The 21518-nt window shown below is 46.6% G+C and overlaps 1 protein-coding gene across 1 annotated transcript; it reads left to right on the top strand.

Moving 5' to 3' along the window:
* Positions 1-2322: 2322 nt before the first annotated feature.
* On the top strand, positions 2323-13856 carry LOC308551984 (arylsulfatase H; the record flags this gene model as incomplete). Its single annotated transcript, XM_081126925.1, has 10 exons — positions 2323-2354; positions 3306-3455; positions 4025-4146; positions 5590-5715; positions 8709-9132; positions 9721-9857; positions 10370-10504; positions 11056-11218; positions 12298-12419; positions 13492-13856. 10 exons carry the CDS (start codon positions 2323-2325, stop codon positions 13854-13856), a joined length of 1776 nt encoding a protein of 591 aa, XP_080983051.1.
* Between the last annotated feature and the right edge of the window lie 7662 nt (positions 13857-21518).

Below are 21518 nucleotides of genomic sequence, written 5' to 3' on the forward strand. Positions count from 1 at the left end.
CGTCTTGAGAAAGTCTTTAAACCCTGTGATTTCCCCCGACTGCCTCTCCATTAAAAGGGGTGAGCAATCGTCCTCTTGTGCAAGACGCCGGGGGAGGTGTCCCGAGGGCGCAGTGGGAACCCGGCGGCGGAAAGGCCTGTAAAGTACAGGAGCAGGTGACTCACCTTATCACGTGTGTCATTTGTCCTGCGGGTGGCTCCTGGGCCTACGAGAACTGCACCCCGTTGGAGAAATTGGAGGCTCTGAGGTTTCGGGGTGAGGGGGGGATGCCAGGCAGGACCACTCTTTGGACTGTTATGAAAGAACATATTGAGTCGGGCCACCACGGCCACAGGCGAGGGCCATTTGTCATTGTGTGTGTGTGTGTTTTTATTTTTTTATTTTTTAAATTAAAAAACACACAATATAATATACAGACAACATATACAGACAATATACAGACAACCGGTTTATTAGGGAATTGCAGCCCTGAGGCCTACCTAATCTTACGAACCAATATCGCCCCAATAAATTCAACTACGAAATGCATCAATAAATGTGAAAAAATTTAAAAGAATAGCAAATACCTCAATTCAGGGAGGTGTATCAATCGTGCTGGGGTTGAGGTTTTTTAATCCCAAGGCCAGTGGGACGTTACTGGACATCTTCAGGGGGTATTGCAGCCGGGTTTGGGTATCTGCAGGGTCGGCTGGCTTGGCTGGGTCGCCGAGAGGCCAGCTGCCCAAAACGGGGGGGTCGGAGCCAGTTTGGAGGGTTCAGGGGTATGCAAGAGAGAGAGACGCCATCAGTCACCTGGGGACAGGGAGGGGACTGAACACCGAGGGACGCAAATGAATTTAAGAAACCGTGATTTTTAAAATTTATTATATTTTTATTTTTTTTGAGGTGGAACAAACAGACCTTGGAATTCACCAGATGACGTTTTCGGTTGGAAAACCCGTTTTCCTGCGTGAGGAGACCATGCGGCTCGTCATATCCCGGTAATGACCTTCGGTCAAGGGCATTCATGGGCATTTTCCGAAATGTTCAAGCATTCGGCCGTTGCAGGTGGATTACCCTGTGGTCTGAAATTTAGTGGAATAGTTTCGTGTTAAGTTTCCGTTTTCAGATGTTAAAAGAATTGCTGTGAGTTGTTTTTTGTTTTGTTTGTTTGTTTCAAAATATTTTTTATTGATTTTTAGAGAGGAGGGAAGAGAGAGGGAGAGAGAGAAACATCAGTGATGAGAGAGGAACGTTGATCGGCTGCCTCTTGCTCGCCCCCTACTGGGCATGGAGCCCACAACACGGGCCTGTGCCCTGACCGGGAATCGAACCGGCGACCTTTCGGTTCATAGGCCGAGGCTCAACCACTGAGCAACACCAGCCAGGACGTGCGTCTGTCTTTGTTTCTGTTCTGCTGTTGAGTGTCCTCCACCTGCTATATGGACGTAATTTCTTTCTTTTTTTAAAAAATTTTTTAAAAAAATACATCTTTATTGATTACAGAGAGAGGAAAGGAGAGGGAGAGAGAGAGAGAAACATCAATGATGAGAGAGTCATTGATCGAGCCCGCCATTGGGCATGTGCCCTGACCGGGCATTGAACCCTGATCGCCTGGATCCTAGGTCGACGCTCAACCGCTGAGCCACACCCGGCCGGGCTGGACGTAAATTCTTTACAAGGGAGAAATAGCAGATGTAGCCGACCCCAGAAGACTGAGTCTCGGAGCAGAAAGTTCTGGGCTCAGACCCAGGAGGCTACTCGAGCTCCCGCTTGCACTTTCCACTCTGAGCAGCTAAGAGCAAAAACGATGAACCTATAACACACACAGGGTGGGGCAGAAGCGGGTCTACAGCCGTGGGTACGGAAAACGCAGAGTTTCTTCGTGTATTATTATTTGTTAACTATTGGGCTGTTTTCCACACGGACCACGGTAAACCTGCTTTGGCCCCGCCTTGTATTAGAAACTACGGCTGAGCATGAAGAGAAAAGCAAACCCGACTAGCTGGCTCTTTGCTCTGATTTTACTGTTTTGTTTCCACTTTTTTTGCAATGAAATCAAATTATGAAGCTTCACACTCAAACGACTGATAGAATTTGTTTTTTTTTTGGAAAGGCCTCTTATTGCTAAAACAACAGTGGTGCTTCAGTTTTGGAATGCAGTTCGTCCCGGGAGCCCGTTCGAGTTCTGAAACGTTCGGAAAACCGAGGGATCCACAGCCCACAACTAGGCCTCAGGGTCTTGCCCTCCGCGGAAGCCAGCCGTGGGGCGTGTTTGACTTCCGAGGCGTGTTTGAAAACCGAAGCATTTCCTTCCGGGTCGACGGGCCTGCATAGACCGAAATGTTCGTCAGCGGAGACGTTCGGAAACCGAGGTACCATCGTATTTGAAAAATTTGGTAAATTTAAAGTCAGAATGCGTGTGAAACGAAGGTGTCAGTTAGACTATATTAACATAAAAAACATTCTCGTTTTTGAGTAAGCGCCAGCTCAGGGATGTTGGACAGTGAACATTTATAAGGGATACCATTACTTCCGTTTTTATGATTTTTTTTGTTTGTTAATCATCACCAGAGGCTATTTTTTTCATTGATTTTTTTTTTTAAATAAAAGAAGGTCGAAGGGCCTAGTTGGTGTGGCTCAGCGGTTGCACATCGACCGACGAACCAGGAGATCGCTGGTTCGATTCCTGCTCAGGACACAGGCCCAGTTGTGGGCTTGGTCCCCAGTAGGGGGCGAGCAGGAGGCAGCCGATCCCTGACTCTCCTCATTGATGTTTCTCTCTCTCTCCCTCTCCCTTCCTCTCTCTGAAATCAATAAAAACGTATTTAAAAAAAATAAACAAGTAAAAAAGAGGGAGGGAGTGGGCGAAAGAAATATTGATGTGAGGGAGACACATCTATTGGTTGCCTCCTGTGTGCACCAGCCTGCACCTGGGCTGGGGATTGAGCCTGAAACTCAGGCACATGCCGTTGGCCAGAGAATCGAACCCGAGACCCTCCAGTGAGCTGGCCGACGCTCTAAGCACTGAGCCAAGCCAGCCAGGGCTATTTTATTTATTTTATTTTATTTTATTTTAATTTTATTATTTTATTTTATTTTATTTTATTTTATTATTTTATTATTTTATTTTATTTTATATTTTATTTTATTTTAATTTAATTTAATTTAATTTTATTATTTTATTTTATTTTATTTTATTTTATTTTTTATTTTATTTTATTTTTTCCAAGTTGCTACAAATGCAAAACTGAATTGATAGTTGTGTTTATTTATTTTTGGTTGTTTTTTTTTTTTTGTTTTTTTTCCTTCCCAAATACTCACAGGGGCTGCTGGCTCTGGGTGTCCCTGTGGTGCATGGTTGGGGGCCTCCATGCCGTGTTCGTGACCAGGAACTCCAGGCCCAATATTGTCCTGTTGATGGCCGATGACCTTGGGCTGGGAGATTTATGCTGCTATGGTAACAACACAGTCAGGTAAAGACCCCCCACCCCCCACCCCCCCAACCCTGGCTGGTGGCATCTCCTGAGGGGAGGGAAGGGCTCCCCAATCCCATCGCTGTCAGTTCTCAACACGAACAGCAGAGGGCGCGCTAAGCAAGCGGCAAAAGATCAGGACCTCATTTCCTATCTCTGTCTTCTTACCTACAGGGGGCGCTGCTGTTGTTTTTATTATTGTGTTTTTAAAAAAACCGCAAAACACCCCAAAAACACATAATACAAACATCTTTTTAACCCATTGAAAGCAGGCCGTTCAGAGGCATTTAGTAAATTCACAGCGGTCCACCCAGTGTCGATTCATTGGTAATCCCAGTTGACTCGTCTTAGTTTGTAATCATCTTGCCTGAAGGTTCATTGTTTTATACTCTGCTTATTTTTTGCATTTAATCACAGGTGCATCCAAGTAGGTAGAAAATGGAAATTAAAAAAAAAAAAGCGTTTTAGGTTGACTGGAAACAGAGTCAACCCAGGACACAAAGGCTTTGGATCTCCTCCGTTTGGTGGGGAATGGGAAACCTCAATGCTGATTGTCTGTCTGTCTGCAGCACCCCGAATATCGACCGCCTGGCCAGGGAAGGAGTTCTGCTCACCCAGCACCTGGCAGCAGCCTCTGTGTGCACCCCGAGTCGGGCGGCGTTTCTGACAGGCCGCTACGCCATCCGATCAGGTGAACTGGGGAAATCCCACAGGCTTCTCATCTCAAACTCTGCTGTTTTATTATGCACCCTAAACCTAACCCTAACCTAACCCTAACCCTAACCCTAACCCTAAATCTAACCCTAACCCTAACCCTAACCCTAACCTAACCCTAACCCCTAAACTTAAACTTAAACTTAATCTTAACCCTAACCCTAACCCTAAACCTAACCCTAACCTAACCCTAACCCTAACCCTAACCCTAACCCTAAATCTAACCCTAACCCTAACCCTAACCCTAACCTAACCCTAACCCTAACCCTAACCCTAAATCTAACCCTAACCCTAACCCTAACCCTAACCCTAACCCTAACCCTAACCCCTAAACTTAAACTTAAACTTAATCTTAACCCTAACCCTAAACCTAAACCTAACCCTAACCCTAACTCTAACCCTAATCCTAACTCTAAACCTAAACTTAATCTTAACCTTAACCTTAAACCTAACCCTAACCCTAACCCTAAAACTAGTGATAGCTCTACACCTACCCCTAAACCAAAACCTAAATCTAACACTAACCCTAATCCTAGCCCTAGTCTTAACCCTAACCCTAACCTAACACCAGCACTAAACCAATCCGAAACCTGAAGCCATAGACATGAACCTAAAACTAAATCTAGTGCTAAACATAAACGAAACCACACCCCTAAACCAAGCACTAATCCTAACACGAACACTAACCCTACCCATCACTTTAACCTTGACCCTGACCCTAAACCTAAGTTTATTGCAATTGTGAACTCTAAACATAAAGCGAACCCTAACCCTAACACTAACCCTAACCCTCACCCTAACCCTAGCCCTAACCCTAGCCTTAACCCTAAATCTAAACCTAGCTCTAACTGTAACCCTAACCCTAACCCTAACCCTAACCCTAACCCTAACCCTAACCCTAACCCTAACCCTAACCCTAACGCTAACCCTAAAACTCTAATCCTGGCCCTAACCCTAACCCTAGCCCTAATGCTAACACTAACCCTAACCCTAGCCCTAGCCCTAGCCCTAGCCCTAACCCTAACCCTAACCCTAACCCTAACCTTAACCATAGCCCTAACCCTTACACTAGCCCTAACCGTAACCCTAGCCCTAACCCTAGCCCTAGGCCTAACCCTAACTCTAACCCTAGCTATAACTCTAACCCTAATCCTAACCCTAACCCTAACCCTAACCTAACCCTAACCCTAACCCTAACCCTAACCCTAACCCTAACCCAAGTTCAAGAGCACGTGTGCATTTGGCCCGTGGGAGAAGGAGCGCGGAGGAAGCTTATAGTCAAAGGCAAGAGAAAAACTTGGGGGAGAGAAGAGACTGGAAGGGCACAGGGGGTGCATCCGAGGACCTCAGGTAGACGCAGGAATCCGTGGAGCCCCTGCCGAGAAGACCGGTCACCTGGGCTCTGCTTCTGTGCCCGTAGGCATGGCGTCTGCCTTCAACCTGAACCGCGCCCTCACCTGGCTGGGAGGCTCGGGCGGTCTTCCCACCAACGAAACCACCTTCGCCAGACTGCTTCAGCATCAGGGCTACCGCACGGGGCTCATAGGTATGCCGGTGGGGGAGCTGCGGACGTGGAAACCCCCTCTTTTTCTGGGTCACCTCTCCAGGGGGTACCTGGGGCCAGCTTCTCTTTGCGAAGAGACAGTGGGGAAGGAGCTTAAGGCACAATGATGGACGGCCTTCAACACCTAGAGCAAGGAGTTAGAAAAGCCGTGGGTATGAAAAGCAATTATGCTCATCCATTGCCCCCCAAATAGAATATTCTGTAGGGCGGGGGCCTGCTTTGGCGAGGCCGTTGCTAGCTGAAAAAATGAGTGAATTTTTAATTTAAAAAATTATTTTTTTGTTCATTGTTGTCGGAAAATATCTTTTTCCATCGCTTTTATTTTACAGAGAATGGGAGGGAGGAGAAGAGATAGAGAGAGAGAGAGAAACATGATCGTGAGAGAGACATATTGACCGGGAATCGAACCCATGACCCTTTGGTGTACATTCAGACTCTCTAACCACTGAGCAACACCGTTCAGGGCATGAATCAATTTTTAAAGGGATCTTCTTGAACTTGAGAACTGAAAGCGTACACAGCGAGCAAGGGGAGGCAATTACTACCCTACGTGTTCAGATCGCCCCCCTCTCCCATGCCTGTGGGGGGTCGGTGTTGGGCAGGGGTGAGACTGTGGGTCGGCACATCACCACGCAGGTTTATGCCACAGGATTCTGGTCCCATCACTTATGCCTCTAAGGAGAGATTCTGTGAGCAAGTAATTTTGAGACATGTTTCCTGTTTGTTATAGGCGCTAGTTTTAGGATTTTCCATGTAGATTGTACCTCGGACATCAGCTAAGATGGCCTCACTTTTAAAAACATGAGTTTGCAGATCTTAGCTATTGTAAATAGCGGTGCTACGACCTGGAAACAGCCCAAGGGCCCATCCGTAGATGAGCGGATAAAAAAGCTGTGGTATATCTATACCGTGGAATACTATGCAGCTGTGAAAAAGCAGGATCTCTTACCCTTTGGGGCAGCATGGAGACACCTGGAGGGCATTATGCTGAGTGAAATAAGCCAGGCAGAGAAAGAGAAATATCCCCATGATCTCACTCATGTGTGGAATCTAATGAACTAAATAAAGTTATGGGCAAAATAGATCCAGAGACATGGAAGCATGGAGCAGACGGAGGGAGCTCAGAGGGAAGGCAGAGGGCGTGGGGATTAACCAAGGAATTTATATGCCTATATTCATAACCCATGGACACAGAAATAGTGAGGTGAAGGCCTGGAAGAGAGGGGGGACTGGAACCAGGTGGTGGGGGGCAAGGGAGAGAAAAAAGGGGGGGCATCTGTAATACTATCAACAATAAAAATAATTAAAAAATGGGAAGGGGCTGTTCAATGGGGGAAAAGGGGGCATCTGAAATACTTCCAATAATACAGATAAATTTAAAAAGAACACCCCCCCTCAAACCCCCCCCCCCCCCAAAGAAAAACCAATGAGTTTGTATCATCCATATGTGACCAGTAGTGAGTTTATTCCCACAAAGCTCCCGGTAGCATCAGATGAATAAACATCTTCTAAATTAGCTTTGAGGGAGACTCAGGGCACCACCAAACCTGGGTGTGAGTCCATCTTCCCCATCATTAATACGACCTCAGGCTTCCTAATGAATCCACATAGTAGCTTTCTCATTGGTCCTAAAGGGTCTTAAAAGAACGAAATACAACAATGTGTGTGAATAAATCAGCACAGAACCTGACCCACGTGGTATGTGCTCGTTCGAGGGAATGGCTCCCATTCCCCAATTCCTTTCGCTCACGGTTAAGTTTCCAGGGATAGCGTATCATCCCCACTTTGGGGACCGTGGCGAGGAGCTGCGGCCACAGAGTTTTGGTTATTTTTTTAGTGGGTGGCATGAGACAGTGAGAAGTGACTGCTCGATGGGAACTCGGGCTCCGTCCCCAGTCCTGGAAATTCAGGGGGCAGCCAGCAGGGGGCGCACAAGAGGCAGCCAGCCGGTGACGCTCTCTCATCATTGATGTTTCTCTCTCTCTCCCTCTCCCTGCCTCTCTCTGAAATCAATACCTATTTTTAAAAAGATTAAAAAAAATAATACAAAAGAAAATACACGGCTGGTCGGTGGAAGTGTGAACACATATCAACCAAGACGCAGTCTCTGGCTTCCCAGGGAGGGCGGGACACCTGGGAAATTTTTATTTTTATTTTTGGAAGCATTTTTTTTAAAAAAATTATCTTTATTATTGAAAGTATTACAGATGACCCCCTTTTTTCCACATTGACTCTCTTCCCCACATCCATCCCCCACCCCAGGCCTTCCCCACAGTATTGTCTGTGTCCATGGGTTATGCACTGATGCATATAAGTTCTTTGGTTCATCTCTTCCAGTCCCCGCTTCCCTCTGAGACCCCTCCGTCTGCTCCATGCTTCCACGTGTCTGCATCTATTTTGTTCAGTTTATTTTGTTCATTAGATTCCACATATGAGTGAGATCACGGGGATACTTTTCTTTTTCTGCCTGGTTATTTCACTCAGCATAACACTCTCCAGGTCCCTCCCTGCTGTCCCAAAGGATAAGAGATCCTTTTTCACAGCTGCATAGTATTCCCCGGTGTAGATGTACCACAGCTATTTTATCCATAAGTTTATTTTGTTCATTAGATTCCACATATGAGTGAGACCGTGTGACACTTGTCTTTCTCGGACGGGCTTATTTCCCTGAACATAATACTTTCCAGGCCATAGACTCTGTCCATCTAGAAAAGAGAAGGGTTTCTATTGCCCACTTTTAGCCTGAAAGATGCAGGTTTTATGCAAACAGGTGTTGGCGCCATAGCTACAGACATCTTAGCATTTGCACGGAGACAATGTCGGAACCAAGAAGATCCATGGAACCGTGGCTGCTGTGGCTCATTAATAATAAAAATAATAAAAGATCCATCAAGGGCAAGAAAGTCCAAGTTTTTTGTAACTTCTCCTGACAGAAGCCCATGTTCTAGAAATGCTACCCCCGTTTCTATTTCCAGGAAAGTGGCACCAAGGCCTGAGCTGTGCCTCCAGGGATGACCACTGTTACCACCCCCTGAACCATGGCTTCGACTACTTCTACGGGATGCCCTTCGGCCTTCTGAGCGACTGCAGGGCCTCCGAGACGCCGGAGCTGCACCGGTGGGTCAGGATCAAGCTGGGCATCTCCACCACGGCCATCGGGCTCCTCCCTCTCCTGCTGCTCATCCCCCGCTTCACCCGCTGGTTCCCGGTGCCATGGGGCATCATCGTCACCTTCGGGCTCCTCGCCTTTGTCTTTTTCGTGGGCTGGTTCTCCAGCTACGGGTTCGTGCGGCGTTGGAACTGCATCCTCATGAGGAACCACGAAATCGTCCAGCAGCCCATGAGGGAAGACAGAGTCTCCGCGCTCATGCTCAAGGAGGCCCTCTCCTTCATTGACAGGTATTCAGTCACCCACGAAAACCCAAGACACACAGGGGACTGTGATAAGAAAATAAAAGGTACCCTGGCTGGCATGGCTCAGTGGTTGAGCGTCGACCTATGAACCAGGAGCTCTCCGGTTTGATTCTTGGGTTTCAGGCTCCATCCCCAGTAGGGGGCGTGAAGGAGGCAGCAGACGGCTGTTTCTCTCTCATTATTAATGTTCCTATCTCTCTCTCCCTCTCCCTTCCTCTCTCTGAAATCAGTAAAATCCATGCTGTCCAAAAGGATACAAGGTCCTTTTTCACAGCTGTATAGTATTCCACGGCATAGACGTACCACAGCTGTTTTATCCACTCATCTACGGATGGGCACTTAGCTATTTTAAATTGTGCTGCTATGAACATAAGGGTGCACAAGTTCTTTCTGATGGGTGTTTCAGGATTCTTAGGATATATTCCCAGAAGAGGCATCGCTGGGTCATAAGGCAGCTCCATTTTTTATTTTTTTGAGATAACTCCATACTGTTTTCCACGGTGGCTGCACCCCTCTGCTTTCCGCAGTCGCCTCTCTCTGTAAAGGTAACTCAGTCTGACTTCCTACCCTCAGGTACAAACGCGGACCTTTTCTCTTGTTTGTGTCTTTTCTTCACGTCCACACGCCCCTCATCACCAAAGAGAATTTCGTGGGACGCAGTAAATACGGTCGCTATGGCGACAATGTGGAAGAAATGGATTGGATGGTGGGTAAGTATTCAGGAAAAGCAACCAAGCATCTAGATCGTGGGGTCAGAAAGCAAATCTGTATTCATCGCCTCAATGGACGGCGCCTTGCGTATCTTGGGAAATCAATAGGTACGCGTTTCCCTGAACTAAAAGCTGGCAAATCAGTGAAATCTGCAAATATTTCCCCCCCATTGTGCCCAGCTCCTACCCCACCCCAAGCCTCCAAGGCAAAATATATAAAGAACTCATACAACTCAACACGTGGAAGACAAAGGCTCCAATTAAAAAATGGGCCAAGGACCTCAGTGGACACGCTCTGTCTTCTCAAGGGACTGTTGACCCGTAAAAACAATGCTTGCTGAGTCCAGCAGAGTATTAACAAGCATCTATGATAGCGATTTATTACATAATATTCTGCAATCTATAATAAAGTATAATTTAATTATGCTGCAGTGTGTAGTAATCACGAACACATGATAAACAGCCATGGCCCACGCTGAAAGGTGACAGCTCCCTATCTCCACCTGTGCCAGGTAAGATTCTGGAGGCCCTGGACCAGGAGTGCCTGACCAACCAGACACTGGTGTACTTCACCTCGGACAATGGGGGCAACCTGGAGGCACAGGCCAGGGGCGAGCACCTGGGCGGATGGAACGGGGTCTACAAAGGTGAGGCACAGGGGCTGTCCCACTTCAGTTGATGCCCCTGCAGGGTCTCCTGAGCTTTGCACGCACCCGTGTCAACCCCCAAATGCTGTGTGGAGATTTTTAGGAGTTATACTCTCTTGTCAAGCTAGATGGGGAAAGGTGGTGAGTTTGGGGGCAGTGTGCAGAGTGGAAGGCAAAAATGTGGGAAGTAATGAAAGCCTCAAGAGCGTAGCCCTGGCTGGTGTTGCTCAGTGGTTAGAGCACCGGTGGGTTAAAGGGTCTAGGGTTTGCTTCTCGGTCAAGGGCACTACCTGGGTTGCAGGTTTGATCCCTGCCCCAGCTGGGCGGGTGGGGGAGGCAGCCAATCCATGTGTCTCTCTCACATCGATGTTTCTCCCTCCCTCCCTTCCTTCCACTGTCTTAAAAATCAATGGAAAAATGATCCTTAGTTGAGGGTTAACAACAACAGACAAAAAAAGCAAGCAGAGTTTATGTGTAGGTTTAATTTCCAGTTGAGTGGAGCATGACACAGTTGAGTTGAAGTCATCTTTGCCTTTGCTCTTTGCTTTTAGGTGGGAAAGGGATGGGCGGATGGGAAGGGGGCATCCGCGTTCCAGGAATATTCCGGTGGCCAACGGTGCTGGAGGCTGGGAAGGTCATTGACGAGCCCACCAGTCTGATGGACATTTACCCAACGCTGTCTTACGTCGGGGGAGGAATATTGCCCCAGAACAGGTAGGAAACCACTGCTTGCTCCTAGTCTGGGGGGATAGATTTGAGTTGCGTGTGGATACATTAGATAATTTTACATGTTTGTGAAACAGATTGCTTAATTGTCTTTCTTTTTAAAAAATATATGTTTTTATTGATTTTTAGAGAGAGAAGGGAGAGAGAGAGAGAGATAGAAACAGCAATGATGAGAGTGATTGATCAGCTGCCCCCTGCACACCTCCTACTGGGATCGAGCCCCAAACCTGGGCACGTACCCTGACCAGGAATGGTTCCTGGGTCAATGCTCAACCACTGAGCCACACCGGCAGGGCTCATTCTTGACCCGTTTTGTTTGTTTTTTAATCTCTTAAACAAATATTAAGTGAATTATTGAATAAAAGGAAGCATGTGTCTATGTGTGTGCGGTGAATTATACCATATTTCTCTATGGTTTTAAAATGAGTAAATACGTGACATGCTTTAATGGTTTAATTCTGTGGAGTGTGTGTGTGTGTGTGTGTGTGTGTGTGTGGTGGTGGGAGGATGTGTATTCATTTGCAGTGGGGTTCCCCTCCAATCAAATAAGAGTAAAAAGTGCAATGTTGTAATCCATGACGCTCACTCCCAATGTCTTGCAAGGTTATCGCGTTAATACTTCCATCTGCTACCCTCTCCCATTATCTTAGAAAATGTATCATATGTCTTAATTTTTTTCCCTTTTTTGTTATAAAATAACTGAAGATGAGCAATAAATTTTATTATTTTTTTAAATTTATTTTTTAAAATATATCTTTATTGATTCCAGAGAGAGGAAAGGAGAGGGAGAGAGAGAGATAGAAACATCAATGATGAGAGAGTCATTGATCGAACCCACAACGCGGGCATGTGCCCTGACCGGGAATCGAACCCCGATCGCCTGGATCCCAGGTTGATGCTCAACCGCTGAGCCACATCCGGCCGGGCAATAAATTTTAAAAAGTCTGTCTCCTCTCCCTCCACCTCCATCCCTTCCTTGTCCATCTCTTCCCGCTCCTTCTGTAATAAGACAGGCGACTAAACCACGCCTCCCTCACCACTTTGTGCATTTTCCTCTCTCTCCTAAGAGTGATCGACGGCAAGAACCTCATGCCTCTGCTGGAAGGCAGGGCCCGCCACTCGGACCACGAGTTCCTCTTCCACTACTGTGGGGTCTACCTGCACGCCGTCAGGTGGCATCAGAAAGACTGTGAGTATGAAGACGGTAGACATGTGGGCATGTGATAAAGACACAGCCCTGTCTCCTTTTTCTCTGAGGGAGGGCGGGAGCTATGACACGTGCAAATAACCTCCAGCCAGGATGAATCTTCTCCTTAGGAAAATTATGTAAGCAGCCATTGTACTACAGTAAGTTTATCGAGGTGTGTGTCTGTATGTCTGTCTATGTTTGTATAAGCAAATAAGCAATTAGCTTATTATGCATGTATGCTAATATGCAGGTAGAGAGAGAGAGAGAGGGAATACAAATGTTCCCAACTAAGAATATTAAAACAAATTAGCAACAGGGAGTGAACTTTATTCTAACCCACACATCAGTCACTACCTGCCTCTCCTAATTCACTGTTTCTGTCTCACCGTCACACTATAGGATGCACGTAAATAAATATATATCAACAAATGATATCGATTGCCTTACATCTGTCAACGAAAGCTTTCAGAGACGTTTGGATAAAGTTCTAGAATTTCTACTTGGTTGAGCTTGACTGAAACTGCAGAATAGATACGGGCTTTCTCCCGTGCAATTCTTCAGTACTGGTGTGATGCATTCTTCAAGTCAATGTCTTCCATGTAAAGTGAAAACAAACAAACAAAAAGCTTTTCCTGCCCTGGCTCAGTGGCTCAGTTCAATTCGTTGGGTGTCATCCATGCACCAAAAGGTTGCTGCTGGTTCAGTTCCTGGTCAGGACATATGCTCAGGTTTTGGGCTTGATCCCCAGTAGGGGGCGTGAAGGAGACAGCCAATCGATGACTCTCTCATCATTGGTGTTTCTCTCTTGCTCTCTCTCCCTCTCTCTCCATTCCTCTCTCTCTAAAAAAGAAAAAATTTAATAAAAAATTTTTTTAAAGAAGAAAAATCTTCAAGTTGGCAGTAAAATCGTGAATTTTTTGATAGCTGAGGAAACACTATTTTTGTTGTGTAACTTTTTGCAGGAGACTTTCAATTATTAACCAAAAAACGTTTGAGAAATACGTGTTTAATGAAAAAAGATCCTAAAACAATAACAAATATGGCATCTCAACGAGAGGGTTCTGTTTCCCAGGTGCAACGGTGTGGAAGGTTCATTACGTGAGTCCCAAATTTTCCCCGAAGGGAGCTGGAGCCTGCTACGGGAGTGAAATATGCTCCTGTACTGGAGACGTCACCTACCATGACCCTCCACTCCTCTTTGACATCTCAAGAGATCCTTCTGAATCCCGACCGCTCAGCCCCAACAACGAAGCGTTATTCGACTCTGTGGTCATGAAAATCGAGGCGGCCGTCAAAGAGCATCGAAGGACACTCACGCCCGCTCCACAGCAGCTCTCTGTGTTCAACACTATTTGGAAACCGTGGCTGCAGCCCTGCTGTGGGAATTTCCCCTTGTGTGGGTGTGACAAGGAAGATGACATTATAGCCAACGCTTGAGGAGCAGACAGGGGCTACTTGTTACCAAGCACCCATGTGCTACTACAAACGCTGTTGGGAACAGTTCTCGGCTGACTCATTCAACCCCTTTGGGATCAACCCCTCCACTCATTTTTTAAAAAATATGTTTTTATTGATTTTGTTTTAGAGAAAGAGGAAAAGAGAGAGAGAGAAACATCGATGAGAAAGAAATATCGATCGGCTGCCTCCTGCACGCCCCCTACTGGGGATCGTGCCCTGATCGGGAACTGAACTGGTGACCTCCTGGTGCTCAGGACAACGCTGACCCAACTGAGCCACACCGGCTGGGCCACCCATGTTTTTAACCCTTAGATTTTAGTTTTTTCTTCAAGTTATGTCCTGGAACTCAGTGAGGACCAAGTGGTTCTGTATAGCAGCGAACTGAAGTGGAGCATGGTCTGTATCACGTTTTCATAATACTGTGTCATTTTTTCCAGGGCAAAGAAAGACTAAGGTGACCTTCTCCAGATCCTTGTGGATCTGTGGTTCCTAGAACGTTAGAAGTAGCAGGTCCGATGTCATTGTGTGTTTCCTTCATTGAATTTATTAGGGTGACAGTGGTTAATAAAATTATATAGGCTTCAGGGGTACAATTCTATAGTATTCTGTATATTGTGTGTTCACCACCCCAAGTCAAGTCTCCTTCCATCACCATTTATTCCCCACTTACCCTCTTTTACCTTTCCTACCCCCCTTCCTTACCCCCCATAGAAGGTAATCACCATGCTGTTCTCTTTGTCCATGAATCTTTTTTTTCTTTGCTTAATCCCTTCACCTTTTTTACCCCAAACCCCTCCCCTATGATAGCTGTCAGTCTGTTCTCTGTGTCTGTGATTCTGTTTCTATTTTTTTTTGTTTTGTTTTTGTTTATTTTGTTCATTAGATTCCACATATAAGTGAAATCATATGGTACTTGACTTTCTCTGAGTGGCTGGTGTCACTCTTTTTACACGATTCCATTAGAAACTTCTAAACCCAGACACATTACTATTATTATTTTTTTTTGGTAACCAACCTTAAGTATTTCATATCAGCGTGAAGTAGATAGTGTGCATAAAAACCGAAGTGTTGCCACCCAGCAGGTGTGGCTCAGTGGTTGAGGGTTGACCTACGAACCAGGAGGTCACAGTTCGATTCCTGGTCAGGGCGCATGCCTGGATTGTGAGCTCGATCCCCAGTAGGGGGCGAGCAAGAGGCAACGAGTCAATGACTTTCTCTCATCACTGATGTTTTTCTCTCTCTCTCCCTCTCCCCTCCTCTCTGTGAAATCAATAAAAACATTTAAAAAATTAAAAAAAACAACAAAATACTGATGTGTTGTCAAAATCATCATAGTCATTGTTACTCATTGATTTTCCTGTTTTCCCTTCTCTTTCTGTCTAACATTTGGTTCTGGGACGAAACACTCGGCGACAGGTCTTGGCTATGCTTCCTGCTAACCATGGGATGGGGGAGAAATCTCAGGGTTGCTTTTTTTTTTTTTAGTGTAAAATGGGGAAAACCAGTATCTATTTCACAGAGTAGCTATGCAGGTTCTAATTCTTGTGAATTTGCCTTGTATACAGTGAGCATTCAATAAATATCCTTGTGATGAATGTTGTCATTGGTGTCAATGGTAATTCATTCTATTCTCTGAAGTACAGAGTCAAATAGAAAAATTACGGCTGGAAAATTTTAATCGATGACAGGCATTCAGAAAGCACATTGAGAAAGCCGGATAAACAAAGATAAATTTATAAATGAAGGCGTCATGGGAAAACTCCACATTTCAAAAGACTAAGAAAAGATCTTTAAGTGAATTAGAAGGAAACAAGGTTGCCTACAAAATATAAAATAATTAAACTAACAGAGACTCACTAACATCTCCAAGAGAAGCCACAAGATGATAGAATAATCTAATTAAACTTTTCAGGAAAAAAAATCTATCAACCCAGAATTATATACCCAAGTCATTCAATGATGGCGGTGAATTTTTTAAAATCCGGGAAACTATTATTGCAAAATGTCTTTTTTTTTTTTTTTTTTTTTTAAATTTAACTCTGCTTTCATGCATTTTGAAGCCTTGGTATTAGTTGCTTTTTAAAAATTTGGGAGAAGACATTTTTATTGTTGAGAGTATTACAGATGGCCCCTTTCCCTCGCATTGACCCCCTCGACCTGGTTCTCACGCACCCCAGGTCCTCACTATTGTCTGTGTCCATGGGCTATGCATAGATGCATTTAAGTTCTTTGGCTAATCTCTTCCCATCCCCCCTCCCTCCTTCCCTCTGAGCTCTCAGTCTGTTCCATGCTTCCATGTCTCTGTCTCTATTTTGTTCATCCGTTTATTTTGTTCATTAGATTCCACATATGAGTGAGATCATGGGGATACTTGTCTTTCTCTGATGGCTTATTTCACTCAACATAATCCTCTCCAGGCCCCTCCATGCTGTCCCAAAGGGTAAGAGCTCCTTTTTCACAGCTGCATAGTATTCCACGTGTGTAAATGATCGTCCTCTGATGTGGGTTGTCTACTTAAGGAGACCCGGGGATGCAACATTTCTCCCCTTCCATGGGGGTTCGTCAAGTTCAGCACTAGTGACACTGACGAAAGCATGACCTCTGATGGGGGACATCCTGTGCATCGTGGGGTGCAGTGCACCGTGGGGCTGTTGGTTCGATTCCTGGTCAAAGGCACGTACCTGGGTTGCAGGTTCGATCCTGCATGTGGGAGGCAACCTCTCTCTCTCTCTGTCCCTCTGTCCCTTCTACTCTCTCTAAAAATATCCTCGAGCCCGGCCGGACGTGGCTCAGCGGTTGAGCATCGATCTAGGATCCAGGCGATCGGGGTTCGATTCCCTGTCGGGGCACATGCCCAGGTTGCGGGCTCGATCAATGACTCTCTTGTCATTGATGTTTCTATGTCTCTCTCTCCCTCTCCTTTCCTCTCTCTGAAATCAATAAAGATATGTTTAAAAAAATAATAATAAAAAAAATAAAATAAAAAATTAAAAAATTAAAATATCCTTGAGTGGAGATTAACAACAACAAAAAAATGCTATTCCAAAGCTCAGTTGTCACGAACAACAGTTACTCATTTATTTGCTGCCAAAACACATGGGTCTGATGACCACGTGGTCAACGTCAAGCAACGGGGGTTTCGTATCTCAGCCCAGGAGACTCAGCAAAGAGCCTACTGGAGCCAGGTGCTCACAGGAAACCTTGCTCTGAGCCCAGCGTTGGCCAATATTGCATTTCTTTGACCGCCTGACCAACCTACTCCTTGGTGTCAGGGTCCATTAACGGGTTGTGCTCTGTGTGTTGGGAAATACACCGATTTCATGCTTCCTCTGTTGCTTCAGCCCGTGTGCGTGGCCGTGAAAACGAGTGGATTATATCTAATTACCCTGCTTGCAAAAGAACTTCTTGATTGCACCCTGGCTGCGTAGCTCAGTTGGTAAGAGTGTCATCTGGATACACCAAGTTGCAGTTTCAATCCCCGGTCAGGGCACATTTAAGAAGCAATCAACGAGGACATCAGTGGGAGGGTCAACAGGTCAATGTTTCTCTCTCTCTCTCTCTCCCTCCTTCCCTTCCACTCTCTCTAAAAATCAAGAGGGAAAAACTATCCTCAGGTGAGCGTTAACAAAAATAATCATAAAATAATAGCGTAAAATCAACATGAAAAAGCTAGGAGTCAACAAGCTGCGGTAGACAGTTCTATGAACTGGACTCACATTTGTACCTGGATGTCCCAACCCGTGGCCCAGATCCTTGGGTAAGAAGTTGACCTTATTTTGAAATAAGGTCTTTGCGTGTGTGGAACCTAAGGATTAGGTTAGCTCACAGTGCGTTGGGTTGGGACCCGAATCCAGTAGGACCGGTGTCCCTGTAATAAGGGGACAGTTGGACACAGGCACGTAGAACGGGAAGGAGGAGGCCACGTGGAGATGGTGGGACTACAAACCAAGGAATGCCAAGCATGGCCCGTGAACCGCCCGAAGCCAGGAGAGGGAGTGACGATTGTCACTCCAAAATCCCGGGAAAAAAGCCACCCCGTCCAGAACTTGAACCTCAGTCTCCATCGGGAACCTAATATCCAAGGAAACCGTCTCTCCTCCTATCTTATATTGGTCTCAGTTACAGTACAAAACTCCTGGGCAAGGTTCTCCGATAACCGGTTCTCCAGTTGGCCATGGTTTGCTTGAAAGGAAAGCTCAGTTTCCTCCAGGTTGTCAACAGGGTGAAATGACACCCGATCCGTCTCAAGCACGGGTGAACCCTCAGCGGGAACCATGAGCACACACGTTTCAGTAGGAGGGTGTGGGACCGATGGGACCCATGTAGAGAGTATTTGCATATCTTAGCTTTGGTCTAATCTCTCTATTTCTCAACGCCCCTGTCAAGATCCCCACGGGGGTTGTGGATTTGGAAAGTCGGGGTGTCAACGTAGAGGGTTGTGCCCCGGGATGGATGGCAGGGTTGAGCCTTGAGACCAGCTATTGTCTGGCTAAACCTCCCAGGTGACTTTCCTGGCCACCCGCCCAAGTGCCGTCCACGTTGCTTAGAACCACCATCCATGACCCGTCTGCTAGTCTAATGCGCTTATTAGATCAGCCTTTCTTTTTCTTTTCTTTTTTTTAAATTAAATTTACGGGTCAAGGAGATCATCTAAATTCCAGGCGTGCAATTCCGCGACACGTCACATGTATATTGCGTTGTGTGTCCACCAGCCAAAGTCCAGTCTCCTTCGGTCACCATATATGTGACCCCCTACTCCCTCTTCATCTCCCCCCCTCGTTGTCTGTCCATTTTGTGTGTGTTTGTCCATTTACTGGTTTTGGTTTTATATCCCACACATGAGACAAATCATATAGTTTTTTTCCAACCGACTTGTTTTGCTTAACACGGTTTTCTCAAGGTCCACCGGTGTTGTCGCAAATACCAGTAATTCGTTTTTCAGGGCTGAGTACTATTCCCTTTTACGAACGGACCACAGCTCCTTTATCCATTCCTCCACCGAAGGGCCGGCAGGTTGTTTCCATGTCTTGGGCACCACGTGTAAATTGTACATCAGCTTTTTCCCCCAATAGAATTTCTACCACACTGGAGGTGCCCTCCCCCATCCAGGTCACAGGCTCAAATACCTGTGAGGGTCGTGCCGTGTGCATCCCGGGCATGACAAAGGAGCCCGCACTCAGCTCCGGCCAGGGAGCCATGCTGAGAATTCGCTTTACTTTTCCCGGGTCATTTCATTGTTTCAGAGCAACTGGAAAGAAATCAAGAAATTTCGGGGTGGGGGAACTTTCTCAATTGTTATTTCTTTAATATATTTATTTTTTAAAAATATGTTTTTGTTGATTTCAGAGAGAAGAAGGGAGAGGGGGAGAGAGAGAGAGAAACATCAATGATGACAGAGGGTCACTGATCGGCTGCCTCCTGCACACTCCCTGCTGGGATCCAGCCCACAACCCGGGCCTGTGCCCTGACCGAGAATCGAACCCCGATCGCCTGGATCTTAGGTCGACGCTCAACCGCTGAGCCACGCCCGGCTGGGCCTAATATATATACTTTTAATTAAAGAATTATTTTAAAAATTACATTTTACATTCAATACCAGTTTGTATTAGTTTCCGATAGACGACATAGTGGTTAAGACCTTCATAGGCTTTACAAAGGGATCCCCCCTCTATTTCCAGCACCCACCCGACGCCACACGTCGTTACCCCAATAGTGCCGACGATATCTTCCAACCCGCGCTTTATGCTCAATATATTTCTTTTTATGACGGCTGGTTGCTCAGCCGTGTCACGTGGTTTTTAAGCTACGAAAGACGTTTTCCCTTTCACCCCCCCTCCCTGCACCCTCAGGTCAGGTAAGTCATTCGCAGCTCTGCCAGCCTGTTCCTAAAACTGAGCTCCCTTATGAGAACCATCGTTCATCTCCGTGTGAGACATAGGCCCAAACACCCGCTGGGGTTTGAATTCCAGCTGAGGGACAAGTGCTTTCTGCTGATACAACTTTCCTGTGGAATATTTGGGACATGCTTGAGCTAAAAAAAAATAAATAAATAAAAATAAAATAAAATAAAATAAAAATAAATAAAAATAAATAAATAAAAAAGCATATTTAATTAAAACTCAAAGTTAACCGGGCATTTATTTGCTCAAGGTGGCAACCCTACGGGGCTGGGATCCCGGCCTGTGTGTTAGAAAAGAGCGTTTTCCGCATTTTCGGAGAGCCGGCCCGTGCTCGGGGCGACGTGGAAGATGCCGGCTTCCTTAAGTCTGCCTCTGCATGCCCTCCAACGACAGGGAGGTAATTTTTTACCCTACCCAGGTCTATATGGCAGGGTGACAGCTTCAGGATTAGACGGGGGGAGTTGGATTGAGCCCTACGCTTTGGTGGGTGCGGAGACTTTCTTGACCTGATTCTTTGGTATCAAGCCAGGACCTGAAGGCGTTGGGACGAGTGTTTCCCTTTAGGTGGGTATAGATTTTTCTCCAGCTGACTGTTTGGTGTGAGAAACAGGACGACAGGGAGTGGGGTGCAGTGTCCACTTTGGTGGGTAGAGGCTCCCTTGACCTGACCGTGGGGTTGCAAAGCCACAGTGGCACCCCGGAGGCGTCCTGACCTCTGTGCATGTCCTGGCGGCCTAGTCGCCTTGGCATTTGGAAGGAAGCGAACCTTTCCTGGAAGATTAGGAGCTGGGGCGGCCTTGAGGCTTCCTGGCCTCACACGTCTCTCCCTTGCCGGATGGCCCTTTGCGTCATTGCCCAACACCCCCTTGGGGTTCTCTGAGGTGCACACTGGGCTTTTGCAACAGAGGAACACCTGGCTGCCCTGCCCACACCTCATCCCCTCCACGCCCCCCGAATCGCCTTTCTAATCCACTCTCTCTTTGCTCCAAATGTATTTGTCCCCAGTGCAAGCTGGGGCCTATCCGTCACCAGTCCTAGAGTTGCCTTCCTGTGCTGACCTACAATGCAAATTCTTCATGTGGCCGCCCGAGGTTCCAGGGTCGTTCCTCCCTAGCAGGACGTCACCCCCTGTTCCCTGTATTCCCGGCTCTCTCACCGTCACCTGCTCACCGGCTGCCTTAAATGCACCTTCTCGCGACCTTTCTCCGAGACTTACCGAGCCTGAGATTCCACCTGGTCACCCCCAGGTAGAATTTTGTCAAGTTCTAACCTGTATACTTCATGTGGCTCCGGGGTACATTCGACTTTCCCTTCGCCATCCGGGCCCCCCTTTTCTTACGTCTTGCCTGTCCCCGAATTTGGGGTCTTGGGCTCTCTGTGGAGCAAGGCCTGTCGGCCTTTGACGTTGGCGAGTCTGCCGTCTATAGCGGTATCAGCCGCTTCATCGGCATTTGATGAAAATGCATTTTTACGAATGGCACAGCCTTCGAGGTGAAAGACGGTAGTTACCCCAATATTCAGCGGAAGGGCGTGCATTTTCCGCAGAGGACCTTCTAGCCTCTTGCTCAGGGCAACTTGATCTGTGCTGGGGATTTGCTGGGGCTGGATGTCGACCGACGATGTTTTGTTAAGTCAGATGGGTAGGGAAGGGTTTGAGCGTCTTTTGTTTTCTTTGGGAGGGTGCTATCTTTCCCATCGGGAAGACAGGCGACTATTGGGGTTCTCTTGGAACTAGATGCCC

This window comes from Miniopterus schreibersii, assembly GCF_964146895.1.
Source record: "Miniopterus schreibersii genome assembly, chromosome: Y".
Taxonomy (NCBI): Eukaryota; Metazoa; Chordata; class Mammalia; order Chiroptera; family Miniopteridae; genus Miniopterus; species Miniopterus schreibersii.